Consider the following 14,918-nt stretch of genomic DNA (forward strand, 5'->3'; position numbering starts at 1 on the left):
AGAGAGTGAGACTCCAACTCAAAAAAAAAAAAAAAAAGATGCTACCAAATAGGTTTAAAGTAATCCCTGACCCAGTTTATAACCACTACACTTTAGAACAATGAAGTCACACTTACAAGTCACAGTTCCATTGAAAAATCAATGCTCACCATGTATCTTTTTGTGAAAAACTTAGAATTCAAAAGAACAACCAGCTTAATCTCGTGGATGAAAACAAAAAGAGATAAGAATCTCTAAAGTTCAACATTCCAGCTAAGCACCTGGGGGGCCAGAGTCAGAAGGTCTGTACTCCAACACATTTGGGAAGCGCTGCCCGAGCACCACCAGCTTCCTTTTGCTTAGAGCTTTGCTGTATATGCAAAATGAATTTTACATACATTCTCTCAGCTGGATGTTAGTATATCTGGAGCTAAATGAAAGAATATCATTTTACTCATTTTATAGATGAGGAAAATGAATCCCAGATTAATTGGCTTGCTATGGTCATAGAATAAGAAAATGGAAGACTGAGGGCTACAATGTGTGTCTTCTGACTTCTACCCATCAGGCAAATATTCCACTCACTTCTCCACATTGCCTTACAGCAGAAGCAACATCAGAAATGCCTGCAGGCTCACAGGAGGTAGAACTATCCACACAGGGGATATTCCCAGCTTGTCCTGAAGTATTTGAAGAACATCATACACTAACACCAGCCTATAATTTCTGGTGTATTCCTCAGCTCCAAAGGAAGGGTAATTGCTGTCTTTTAGCTTAAAGACATTTAACTAGCCACTTGTGGACTTCAAGTCCTGGGAGCAGGCATTCACTGCCAAGACTCTCCAGCCAGACAACACGGTGGCAAGATGGGGAAGGGCAATCAGAGAGTTCCTGCTCACCTAGCTCAGCGCTAGTCCTTCCAGTGGATGGGTCTGGATCCAAGCTTTGGAAAGTATGTGGTCCAGGCAGAGCCAGGTCAGACTGATGTCAGACACAACAAAAACTCCTCATGCTACACATGTATAGGGTTAACCTTAAAGAATAAAAATGAGAGCCCGCCAGTAAGCAAACAGATAAGAAAATAACTTCAGGATAGACAAGGAAGGGCACCAGGGAAGCCAGGTGTTTACCTCGCTAATCTTTGTTCTCCATTGACCTCTGTGACATTAAAATATCAGGAATGACCCCCCAAAATCCTGGAATTATCTTCTGGAAAGTGGGCCCCCTATATTATAGGCTTCCCCTGCTAGGTAGCGGTTCTAGGAACCCATCAGCATCAGTGCACCTGCTAGTGTTGTTGTGAGAGGTGGCGTCTGACTTCAGTGAAGTTTTTTTTGAGATTCTTTCAATGTGTTTACCCATTTCATGATGGGTGATTTACGATCGCATCTGCCCACACGGTGCTGAGTATTCAGAAGTTTTTGACCAAAGATGGCATAACCTCCCCACCTCACTCTCCATATTTACCTGATCTTGAGCTGAGGTGAAAAATATCCTCAAAGGGAAACATTTTGTCGATGTGGAATAGGTGAAACAAAAAACAACAGAAGTACAAAAAGGCATTGAAACTGATGAGCTCAAAAACTGTTTTAAGCAGTGGAAAAAGCATCTCGATATAGGTGTGCTGCATCAAACGGGGAGTACTTTGAAGATGACTGAAGTTTAAACATGTAAAAATACACAATATTTCATAAGTAAATTCTGGTTTTTGGGGGGTCCCCCCATATCTACCCAGAAACCCTTAGGATATTTAAATATCCTAGAGACAATCAGAAGTCCTTTAGGGTTTAAGTCTTTCCTGCCAAGGAAACAGTGCTGGGACAGGGAAAGAAGACGACATTTCTGGGTTTCTGATCCTGCAGTCCTTAAATTCTGTCCCCTCTACCTTCCATAACCCCTCGTCAGCAAATGTAACGGGGTCACCTCTAACTGTTCAGTCAGTAAGAGTGACAGAATGGGAAGGGGAACAAACATGTCCTAGAAAAAAGACTTACATTGTGTATTCTTTTGATCTTCTCTGAAACAAACGATTACTTTATCTTATTTTTTTAGAAGGAACAAATATACATAAGCCACTTTTTTTTCTTTTTGGCTGATTCCTATTAGAGTTCGCATATCAAGATCCACACAGGAAGTAGAGCTGTTGTTTTTCTCATTTTGCACAGGAAGAAGAAAAAAAATTTGTCACATTAGCTCCCAGGGAGGAAAAAAAATTAGTCATTAGACATATGTAGCTGATGTTTTACATTTGGTGGGCTCATGTACTCAAGCCCCAGAACATAGTTCTGTGAAAGCCAGACATTATGATCAAGTACTACTAAAGCAGTTGCCCCCTGAAAGGTGCAACTTTTTCATTTCTCTATCACTCCTTCAGTAACTCAGTAACAACTTTCTAGAGTATTCAAAGGACACAATTAAGATGAGGTAAAACCAGAAGATTTGGGTTACAAGGACATTGCTTCTATCTGGCCCTCAGGGTTGCAAGACCAAGTCAGAGAAGTAAAGAGAAGAATGTAACACTATAAGGAAGGGGAGTGAATGGTGCAACCTGGCCTGTTTAGCACCATATGGGTAGAGAGGTTAGGAAAGATACCAAGTTAGCCACCCCTGGTGATCTGGGAGATGCTGCCTCCATGACGAAAGCAACGTAAGGCGGGCTCGGTGGCTCAGCCTGTAATCCCGCGCCTTTGGGAGGCTGAGGTGAGTGGATTGCCTGAGCCCGCGGGTTTGCGACCCGCCTGGGCAGGTGAGACCTCATCTCTACAATAAATCAAAAAATTAGCTGGGCATGGTATCGCACGCCTGTAATTCCAGCTACTCGGAAGGCTGAGGCAGAAGGATCACTGGAGCCCAGCAGGGCAAGGCTGCCGGTGGCTGGGAGCAGCCACTGCGCAACAGAGTGAGACTCCAACTCAAAAAAAAAAAAAAAAGAAAGCAATGTAAACAGAGCAGGGCTGAGGGGGAAGAGCATTTCCCTTGCCAGTACACCCCAAATCTCTACAATCCCCCCAGGACATGGGGCCCATGTCCCTAGAGAAGAATATACAAGAAGCAGCAATTTTGGAACTCTTTATCTAAAATGGCCATTAGAGCCATTGTCATTGTATTACACTTGATTTCCTGAATGTCATCAAATGTCTTCCTTTCAATATTTCCTTTATCTTCAGGTAAAGAAAAAAAGTCACTGGGTGACAAATCAGATGAGTAAGGAGAGTATTCCAAAACATTTATTTGTACAGTGCTGCCAACGTAATCACACAGTGGCAAGACCATGAACTTAACTGTCAGACCTGAACAAGTAACAATGATAGCTCTGATGGCCATTCCAGAAAAAAGAGTTCCAAAATTGTTTTGATGGGTAGACTAGGTGCTGGTGTTGGTGCATAGCTTACCAAGGGGAGTACTTCAAAGGTGACCAATTAAGTATGGAGCACTTTTTCTAGGATGATTCATGAACCGAATTGTTGGACCTCATATGTTGACTTCTGAAAGTCTCTAGATTTGGCAGCAGGGCCACCACTGACCTTGAAGAATACAGCGTCCATTAATGGGAGATGTTACTGGGGGATGGCGATAAGAAAAAGGGGAGTGTTGACTATGTCAAGAGGAATGCAGAGAGTAGCTGTGGACAGGCAGAGAAAGCGAGGGAGACAGCCCATGATAAAAGTTAAGATCTGAACAGGGCTTACCCTGAGGGGCCAAGTCCTAAGGAGATGGACTTGGAGGAAGAAAGAGGTTGGGAAGTACTAAGCATTCAGAGTTCACTTGTCTTCCAGGAAAAATAAGTAAACACACCAGAGGGAAATGTAAGAAGGTAAAGGTGGCTGGGCTCAGTGGCTCAGCCTGCAAACCCAGCACTTCGGGAGGCCGAGGTGAGTGGATTGCCTGAGCCTGCAGATTTAAGGCCAGCCCGGACAAACTGGCGAGACCTCATCTCTACAATAAATCAAAAAATTAGCCAGGCATGGTAGCACGCATCTGTAGTTCGGGGCTACTTGGAAGACTGAGGTGAAAGGATCGCCGGAGCCTAGCAGGTCGACACTGGGTTGGCCGTGAGCATGATGCCACTGCACTCCAGCCTGGGTGACGGAGTGAGACTCCAACACCAAAAAAAAAAGGTGAAGGTAGGGAGGTCAACCACATGCACATGATGTGAGTGGAGGGACAGTAGGGAAGAGTCTTGTTATTATTAGGCTAAAGACTCACGTTATCAAAATGCCAGGGTGCAGCAAGATTGCTGCAAACTTCCATCTACAAGCTGGAAAAGCTGTGGAATAGGAAGCATGAGCTAAGAACCTGCCTGCGTGGTCTTCAAATTACTCTTTTTTTAAGTCCTTTTTTCCCCTTGAGCAAGGTGTCATTCTGTTGACCATGCTGGAGTATCATGCACAATCATGGTTCACCACAGTTTTGACTTCCTGGATTCAGGGGATCCTTCCACCTTAACCTCTCAAGTAGTTGAGACTACAGGAACATATCACCACGCCTGACTAATTTTTTCATTTTTATTTTTGTCGAGATTAGATCTTGCTCTGTTGCCCAGGCTGATCTCGAACTCCTGAACTCAAGCCATCCTCCCACCTCAGCCTCCCAAAGTGCTGGGATTACAGGCATGAGCCACCACACCTGGCTTTCAAATCACTTTGAAAAGTGATTTGAAAACCTCCCTCTCTGACCTTTCCTGTGAACACTTCCATGGTGACCCTGATGTCCCATTAAAACCAGTGAGATCCCACTATAGTTCATAAATGTCAAAAGCATATCTTACTTAAAAGGAATCTAGAGTGGTTTTTAGTCCAGAACTTTTTTTCCTTTATCTTACATTTGGTGCTTAGTTTGTATTTCCATGTAGATTCTCCAGAACAGTTTTTACAATATTTTTTTAAGTTTTAATAATTCAGAGCACTAAGATCTTATAAACTGCCCTCACTTAAAATTCTACCATAAGCATGTTTTCAAGTCAGTAGCAGTCTTTACAGCCCAACATTTTAATAGATTTATACTATTTCATCAAGTAGATACACTATATTATGCTTATGACTTCACCATTGGAAATGACTATTTTCAATGTTTCACTATTACAAATAATGTCCCAAACTAGCTCTCTCCTTGATCTCTACATTTCTGACAGCGATATAATTACTATCCCAGCAGGCTCAAGCATTTGCTTTTTGTTGTTGCTATCAGATGGGCTCGTCTTCATTATAGATGGTACATATGAATGTTACTGAGTTCATCCTTATTTCATCCCTACCCACTTTACTGAACTCACTCATTCTAATAAAATTTCAGTTATATTCTTTTTTTTTTTTTTTTTAAGTTGGAGTCTCACTCTGTCGCCCAGACTGGAGTGCAGTGACATGCTCCCGGACACCGCAGCCTCAACTTGCTGGGCTCGGGCGATCTTTCCACCTCAGCCTTCCAAGTAGCTGGAATTACAGGTGCGCGCTACCATGCCTGGCTAATTTTTTGATTTATTGTAGAGATGAGGTCTCGCCAAGTTGCCCAGGCAGGTCTCAAACCCGCGGGCTCAGGCAATCCACTCACCTCAGCCTCCTAAAGGCGCGGGATTACAGGCTGAGCCACCAAGCCCGGCCTCAGTTATATTCTTGATACATAATCATATTACCTACAATTAATGAGAATTTAATTTTCCCACCTACCAAATTTTGGTTCATGTCATAATGTATTGGTCAAAGCTTTGCAAAACATAAAAATAGTATTAACAGGACACTCTGGCCTAGTGTTTAAGCTGCTATTTTGAATGATACGTGTCATCTTGTTCAAGCAGTGTTATCCCTACCTACTTTTAGTTTTGGACTTCAATTTCTTTTTTATGTCAACGAAGATAATTATACAGCTTGAATCTATTTATGTTAATATTAAACTGTTCTTGAATTCCTGTGATAAATTCTGCTCTGTAAAATCTGTTTTTAAATGTTCCTAACATCTATATTTGTAAGAAAGACTGGTCTATATCTTTGTTGTCCAATACAGTGGCCACTAGGGGCTCCTGAGAATCTGAAATGTGGCTAGTTGGAATTGATAGGTGCAGTAAGCTAACACACACATTTAGGAAATTTAGTTTGAAAAAAAGACTATAAGCCGGGCTTGGTGGCTCAGCCTGTAATCCCACGCCTTGGGAGGCTGAGGTGAGTAGACTGCCTGAGCCCGTGGGTCGAGACCCGCCTGGGAAACTTGGTGAGACCTCATCTCTACAATAAATCAAAAAATTAGCCAGGCGTGGTAGCACACGCCTGTAATTCCAGCTACTTGGAAGGTTGAGGCGGAAGGATTGGCGGAGCCACAGCAGGTCAAGGCTGCAGTGGCTGGGAGCAGCCACTGCACTCCAGTCTGGGAGACAGAGTGAGACTCCAACTCAAAAAGAAAAAAAAAAAGATAAAAAGACTATAAACTATCTTAATATTCTATATTGCACACTGAAATGATTAGAATCTATGGATTCAATAAAACATATTATTGAAATGAATTCTACCTTTTCCTTTTTACTTTTCTCACGTGGCTACGAGCAATGTTTTTTTTTCTTTTTCTTTTTTTTTTTAAGATGTGGGGTACAATTCAGGGTTAAGTATACAAATGGTCACTATGCAGGTACCCTTGTTGATGAGGTGTCCCCCCTCCCCCAGCAGAATCCCACTACTGCCAATTTTAAAATTAAATTACATTTGTGGTTGTGTAATATATCTGCTGGGCAGTGCAGCTCTACTGCTTCTTTACAAAACATCTCTTAAGTTTTCTATATCAGGGTTGGATTTGCTTCAGAGAATCAACTGGTCTACGTGTGATCTTCTACAATCAAAAACATCTGCTATAAAACAGGCCTCTGTGTGCCTTGACAGCTTGAAAAGACTCATCCAGATTCAATTCCCTCTCTAACCCCTACCCGCCCCCGTTTCTGAGAGTTTTCTAAGTTACAAGTCTGCTCTGATATTCTTTTATAAAAGATATAGTCTTAAATGCCAGGCACTGTCAGACTTGGCTAACTTATATTAAATATTAGATTAAATCAAAGACCTATGATAGCATTTCAGATTTTATAAAAGAGCTACAAATGTTTCTCACTTCCTGACTGGTTTTTATTACAAATGTAATAGGCACTTTTTTCTTTATTTTAGCAGCTCTGCAGAGATTTTCTTCTTTATACCCGTGTATGGCTAATACACCTTTGTGCAATGACCAAGAATAGAAAATGTCCGTGTTGCTTTTCTGCTCATTTGAAAAACACACCATCTTTTAAGTCTGAGACCAAAATTTAACTCATCAGATCCCTGATGACATACTAGCAACACCCCCACCCAGTCCCCCAACCCTGGTCAACAAGTCAGTTAGGGATGAATAGAAAGGTGTGCCTGGAAGATGCAGAGAGCAGCAATAAGCTACCCCTCTGACACCTGGGTTACACTGACTAGGTGGCTGTGGGGGTGGGGCATGAGACCCTACAAACACATGTGGCAAGCACAGGTATGAATAAATTCCAGCAGCTTGTATCCCCAAAGCTATGACACTCAGAGTCTTTTTATTTTTTAACATGTAACTGATAACCTCCTGGGCTACCGGTATTCCACTCCTGACTACACACTTACAGCTGAGTAATTGTGGACAAATTACTTAATCACTCAGCACTTCAATTTCTTCATATGTAAAATGGGGGATAATGAAAAGATCTATTTCAGAGTTTGAGAATTAAATGAGATAGGGTACACAAAAGCCCAGTAAAGTACCTGGCACATAGGAAGCATTCAATAAAGGCATGCCACAAAAATAAGTGTACACGCCATGTCATTAGCTTCCATCAGTGCTGTCTAAGATCACCAATTAGTCAAGTTTCATCCACTAACTGAAAGCCCAACATCCACTAATAAGTAGCTTGCTTTCCAAAGGACCAATCACTATCAGTTAAGAAGCAGCAAAGTGTGCATTTATTAACATATAAAACCTGGCTCATTTTAATAGTGCTGAATCACCCAAACACCATCAAAGGCTGAAGAAATCCAGGTTGTAACCTATAGCTCTGGGAAAGACATCATGATATCCTTGGGAGGAGTTTCCCAAGAGATGCACAGGAAACTCATTCTCTTCTCTGTTGCTTTCTATCCTGTGCAGGTCATACAGCTGCCTGTGACACTCCACTCCCAAGCCCAATCCCGCTGCCCCAGCTCAGTACAATGCTGGACGGTCAAGGTGATCTACAGCAGAGAGGAGGGGAAGAGGGAACCCCACATCAGCTCTCCGCTCAGGGCCCCTGAGTCTTATGTGCAGAGCTATAGTCTTCACCATTCCAAAAGATACTCATCTGTTTCTCACTCGGGAATTTCTACCCAACCACCCCTAATAACTCAGTGCTTCTTAAAAAAAATTAAATCCCAAACATCAATCATTCTCACCCACGAGACCTTTGTCTTTCTTGAAGGGAATTAGAGAAAGGAAAGGATGCGGCATTGCAAATAGAAGTAGAAACCATTAGAAAAATCTCAAAATGGCAGTGTGCTTACTTGAGGGATGGAGGATAAAAAAGAAGTTGTAAGAACTTTGCAGAGGGCAAAGGAGGCAAGAGCTACTCCCAACAAATAGGTGAGGATGGTGGAAAGGACACCTGGGTTACACCGTCTGACTAGGTGGCTGTGGGGGTGGGGCATAAGACCCTACAAACACATGTGGCAAGCCAGTGTGTGAGATCGAAGGAAGAAGGAGCCAAGAACGGGATGGGCTCTTCTTGCCTCTACTTTCTCGTATTCCATGGAGCATCGTGTCCTGGCTAAGCTCTTCACCCCACTGCTTTCCTGGTCATGTGGGGAGACGGCCAAGGGGAGAGCCCAAATCCACTAGCCAGGTCTACATCAGGAGGGGATGCTTTTCCCACAAATCTGAATTCAGATCTCCAGAGAGCATTGGTCCATACAGTGGCCAGGGATAAGACAGGAGAGGCTGAGGCCCAGGCTCTTGGAGGCTGGCCTGCAAAACCACATGAAGTACATTTAACTTTTTATACCATGGGAAATGTACTGTGACATTCTAAAGAAGCTCAAACTTCTGGAATGGTGAATATATGAGAAACTGTAAATCTGCATTAAGTATATACCATATACTATATACATATATACTATATATATACATATATAAAACCATAAACAATGGCTATTTAAAAAAGGCAAAAAACTTAAGGTGAACTTGGGAAACACTATTTCCCCACCCAAGCAAACTTAGCCAACCACATGAAGAACATATGAATGACAAGTCCCAGGCACTCCAAGGAGGAAGAGACTTTAGCAGGACCCACGAAATACTATGTGCCTCTCCAAAAAATTGTGAAAGCTTTATGTTTTCCGACAGAGCAGAAAATTCTCCCCTTTACTGCCTTACTTCTATAACATATAAGAATATTCTTATATTTATAACTCAGCTTTTGTTTCATTGCTGTTGCATTAATATCAATAAGCTACCTCAGACCAGCATTGTTTTCAAGACCTGATCATTGTTATATAAGATTTTCTTTCTTTTGATAAAAAACATTAGACAATTTTTTCCTTCATACCATTTTTCTCTAGGTTTTCATTTTTCTTTGGTAAGAATCAGTTTTCTTTCTTTCTGATATTTACATTTCAAAGAGTTGATTTTTTGGTGTCACTCTAAGCCATAGAAACCATAAACGTTATTGAAACAGTCACATGAGTTTCTCTGGGTCTAAGTATGCTTTGGTCCTTTTCCCATAAATCATTTAACGAAAAGTGGTGGTACAAACAGATAGAGTCACCATCCCGTGGCAAAAAAAACACAGGAAGTCACCAGGGAAGGAGAAGCAAGTTACTGACATCTAGAGTTTGGTGCTGACTGCTAAGGTTGCCTTATCTTCATTTATTTATTTTTTTTAACTTTATTTCATTATAAAGATGTGGGGTATAAATCAGGATTAGGTACATAAGTAATGTATGTGCAGGTGAAGTTTGGGCCTCCAACTGGTCTTCATTTCCCTTGGTTTAGGACCAGGAAACAGCAGGCGGCCCTTATCTTTAACTAGAAGCCAAAAAATTACCTTTGTCTGCTCACTGTCTGGGTCTTCGAGCCAGGTGTAAGGGTCACAGATTTTATGTCCATGATAATCTTGGACCTGCAAAAGACAAAATGAGGAATTAGATAATTAGTGCCTAACCCCAGTTAAAATTGGTATTTTCTGGACGTGAAGGAAAAATAGGAAAGGGAGGAACAAAAATACTAATTGGCTCACTGGCAACGTGTCTGCCCAAATTACCACATGAACCAAAGTTGGCAGGTTCTCAAAGGTGTTAAGCCATCCTTCATGAAAAGAATGTTTGAGCTGGAGAGGGAAGAAAGAAGAAAGATCAGAATGGGAAACTGCTCTGTCCGGACAACACGAAACAAAGACCTGCCACTGTGCTAAAGAAACTTGAAAACGTGCTGTCAGCAGCAAACATGGAATGACACAATGCAGTGGGCAGGCGAGAAGGACACGTCTGGGAGGCCGCTAACATGCACGTGCTGATTTTCCTGTTCTTGCCGAACTTTCCAAGGATTCGAGTATCTCCCTTTGATAAAGCACTTGGTCAGTTTTGCTTTTAAGTCGGTACTGCCAAAAAGCAAGTGGGTAATATGTAGTATAATGTTTCTAATTGACATCACCTAAAAAGGCGGCTTAAATGCAATGAAAGAACATTTGAAAACAAAAGCCTTTCTCCCTTTTTACTTATTGCTGCAAAATGCTTTCTTTCACTGTTTACAAAAAGGTGTCACAAAGGCATCACTCATTCAGACTACTACGAAATTTGAAGGAAAAAAATGTGTAGTGTAAGCAGAGCCCGGCTGAGGGAAAGCTTTCTGGAGCTCCCATCACAAATTCCGGGGCCTGGCCTCAGAGGCTGGTTGAGGAAGTTCGAAGGAGCAGTTTTTCACCACTCCCCAAGTGATTATGCCAATAAAAATTATCAAAGTAGGGTGGGTGCGATGGCTTACATCTATAATGCCAGGGTTTTGGGAGGCCGAGGTGGGAGGATTGCTTGAGGTTACAGTGAGCTGGGAATCCATGCCACTGCACTCCAGCCTGGAGCGACAGAACAGGAGGGAGGAATTATCCAAAAGTAGAAATTATAATACCTCTCCACCTGACACTATCAAAATTAAGCCAATTAAATGAAACCACACTGACAGTGCCTTATCAATCCAGTCCCTGAAAAACTCTAACATTCTGGTTAAGTCTTCCTGTTTTTGGTCGCCGGAGACACTGCCTCGATCTCAGGTGAATTTGGAATCTGTCCCTTTCTTGTTTTTTTCGATAATACCAGAAGGTAAAGGCTATTCCCTAAGGAAAGTAGATACACTCCTGGAAGAACATCTGAAAGCTGTTTCTAGTACTAGTCTAGTTCAAGGAGGCTGCTGGCCAGGTGAGCACAATCTCCCTGTACCTTATAACACCAGACTCTCAGCATCTGTCCTCATCTGATGCAGGTGAAAGAACTCCTGGGGAAATGAGAAACTGGATAAGGGAGCTGTTAAGGTGGAATACTCTGGAACGATTGTCATTAAACAACTGATAGGCAAGAACAAGGGACATAAAACCAAACTAAAATCTCTCCTGATACCTCTTCATAAAATTACCAATTTTCAATCCTTACCTCCCTGAATTTTAGCTGACTGTCACCACTGAATGAAAGTTTGTTATGTCTCGCCTGCAAGTTTTTTACATTTTACACTCCTTGAAGTGGTTATAAAATACACTTAAAATAACAACCTTCCTTTTCCCAACAATAAGGAATCAGAGACATTTCAAGTTGTAAAGGATCTTCAATTCTACATTTTTAGGAGCAATAGCAGACACAAGATTAGGGAACTTGCCTAGGGCCACACCAAGTTCAGAACCACACTTGGGACTAAAGCATCAGTTGCACCCTCTCCCCAAACATTCCTCAGAGGGGACAGATCAAACACTTAAAAAGTGCTCTTGGATTAGGATGTTACTAAAATTCAGGCATACTCAGAAATTTATATCAAGCTGCCTCCTAAATGGTGTTTACTACTGAGGAAACAGCCTTATTTTTCCAAACCCCATAATACCATCAACAGCAGACTGAGGTCAGTTATTGACCAAACATTTTTAACTAGGACAAGAAACTAATTCTCTCCAAGACAATTCCAGGAGCTATGGCCCCCACCCCATTCCCGATTTTTTATTTTACAAGAGCATATCCTACAAATGGGGTAGGTGTGTCTCATAGTTTAGAATTCAAGTTAAGTAGTATCAAATTCTTCCACCTAACTTGAGTTTGCTGGCCGTTTCTCATCTCCCCAAGATGCTTTAAAAACAGAGCCCTAGTCAGGCATGGTGGTTCCTGACTGTAATCCCAGCACTTTGGGAGGTGGAGGAGAGAGGATTACCTGAGCCCAGGGGTTTGAGACCAGCTAAAGCAACATGGCGAGCCCTCTTCTCTACCATAAATCAAAAAATCAGCTGGGCATGGTGACACATGCCTGTGGTTCCAGCTACTTGGAAGGCTGAGGCAGAAGAATCACCTGAGCCCAGCATGTCGAGGCTGTAGCAGCCATGAGCATGCTACTGCACTCCAGCCTGGGCGACAGAGTGAGACTCCAACTCAAACAAACAAACAAACAAAAAAACAGAGCCCTGATATTTTACCTGTACTGTCAACAGCTCACCCACTGCCTTCAGGACAAAGTGCAGACTTGTACCCAAAGCAGGCTGGACCCATTAAACCTGGTTCTGCTCATCCCTCCAGCCCCATCCGTGGATGGTCTGGTCACAACAACCTTCTTGTCACCCTACAAACAAATGCAATTCCGCAACTGTTCAAGCCTACATAGAAATAAATGTATTTTAGTCACACAATCAAAAGTATCCTTTCTCCCTTACCCAACTGGCCAACTACCAGGCTCAATTCACATATTATCTTTCTCTTTCTGATGGGAAGTAGTCCCATCCTCTTCTGTGTTTTCCTCATCCTTATATTCTTCTATCGGGGAGTGAGCCCACTGTAGCAGGCCTGAATTTCCGCAACACTCTTAGGTGATGGTTAATAGCACTGCACAAGTGTCATGGCTTCCAAATTTCTGCCCAAGAAGGCCGAATTCCCCTAAAAGAGTTTCACACTCCAGTCCCACAGCTCAGCAGGCTACTGCTGAGCATGTGGCTAAAAGATGCTCAAGTGAGAGAGCGAGTTACAGCAATCCCCAGTACACGTTGGAGAGAAACAAATCCATCCTAGAAACCAGAGACTACAATTTGAGCAAACGCTTAAATCAAATCTAGAAATCAATTTGAGCAAACGCTTAAATCAAGTCTAAAGCTGATGCAAAAAAAAAAAAAGACACCCCATGTAAGTTCTCAGGGCTGGGATACGTACCCTGAGGGAGCACAGAACATCCACAGGCTGGACCAGAACTACATTCTCACAAGGCTTAGGATTATCATGAGTTCTTTGGTGAGAAGGAACTGGAGAGTATTAAAATCCACAACTTGCCCTTCTGAGTTGTTTCTCACCTTTTAGATGTCTTCATAAAATCCCCACTTACACCTTTCAGGAACTGTTAAACATAGATAATAAACCGCAGGATTTGGGTACCCAGAATGAGGGAAAAACTGCATTCATCAAACCACAGAATGGGTAGTTCTCAGATCCTCAAGAATCTAAACCAAGACAGTCACATGTTTTACCATGACTGAAGTCTGGCACACTACTGGCATGTGAATGAATGAGAATGATTGACAACATTCTTACTGCAGAAGCAAGTAAGTCCTATGGGCAGTGCTAATATTACATATATTTTGGCCTACAACAGGCAGAAGGTCTGCCCAAAGTCATCCAGAACTAGCACTCTAGTCTTCTCATTTAGTCTCTCCCCTTGTCCATTCTGGCTGGATTACTTTACTCCCATACACATAGCAAACAAACCTTTCAACCACAGGAACAGACTTCTTGGGCTGCTAGGATAAATGGGATAAGCTAGCAGCTGAACAGACTGAGAAAACATGGTTACCAGATGGTCACTGGTCAAAGAAGCCATGGATGCATCAGTGTCACTTGGAAGTCTGAATTTAAAGCAATATATCCTTTACTCTAAAGCCTCAGCACCCTTTACCCCAAGGTAACATGTGCTTAAAAGTACAGACTTCCTGACATAAATCAGGAAACAGAAAAAAATTAAAACTGTATCATACAAAAATATTTTTATTCTGACTCTATGTTAAGTAATCTGAGAAGTCTGGCTACGAATAAGAGAATCACGGCCACAACATCTGAATTCGATCCAATTCTTAAAACGTCAAATACATTTTTGCAGGCAAAAAAAGGTGTCTGCTCAGAATTCCACCCCACCCCCCACCCCCATCTTCACAGCTACCTTGAGTTCATCTACAGCTTAGGCAAATGGTGGTTAACTTACCACTAGGCAAAATGTACTCATTCTGAATCCTCTCACACTCTCTCAACTGCTTTTCTTAAGAAAACTTGGGTCAGCACGGTCACACTAAGGGGTCACCGCTCCACCTTCCCCATTTCTGTCTCAGTCTCCGGCACTCCCAGCGCCCAACGCCCCAGCACCCGGCCTGGGGCAGGGCAGGTGCTCAGCACACGTTTGAAAATCGAATGAATGAGCCTCGACTCCAAGGACTTTAAAACCGTAAGTTGCAAAAGTTTGCTTTGGTTTTCAAATGTCACATCCACACACACCCCAACGTCCACTTCTACCACCATATTTAACCAAGAGGCTTCGCCAGTCCCAAAGCAGTGACCCCGACACCTTCCGTCTTCCACTCCCCGAAGAAGACGCCCATTCCTACCCGGGCGTCTGTCCTTGACATCAGCGGTTTTCGGAAGCGCCAAGCGGCACTGACCCCAGGCTCCGCGGCCAGCAGGCGGACCGTGGCCACCCGCGGGGCTCCCGCGCTGGGGAGG

At 42.7% G+C, this 14,918-nt stretch overlaps 1 protein-coding gene across 1 annotated transcript in view; it reads right to left on the reverse strand.

The window, feature by feature from the left end:
* PREP (prolyl endopeptidase) overlaps nucleotides 1–14,918 on the reverse strand; it is a 139,321-nt gene that overhangs the window by 123,518 nt on the left and 885 nt on the right. Inside the window, exons 2-3 of the mRNA XM_008067059.2 lie at nucleotides 14,756–14,909; nucleotides 10,031–10,105 (exon numbers count right to left, since the gene is read on the reverse strand). Coding sequence (XP_008065250.2) covers nucleotides 10,031–10,105; nucleotides 14,756–14,909 — 229 coding nt within the window. The remainder of the gene's footprint in view (nucleotides 1–10,030; nucleotides 10,106–14,755; nucleotides 14,910–14,918) is intronic.

The sequence above is a fragment of the Carlito syrichta genome, unplaced genomic scaffold (assembly GCF_000164805.1).
Source record: "Carlito syrichta isolate Samal-C Ts95f unplaced genomic scaffold, Tarsius_syrichta-2.0.1 Scaffold309276, whole genome shotgun sequence".
Taxonomy (NCBI): Eukaryota; Metazoa; Chordata; class Mammalia; order Primates; family Tarsiidae; genus Carlito; species Carlito syrichta.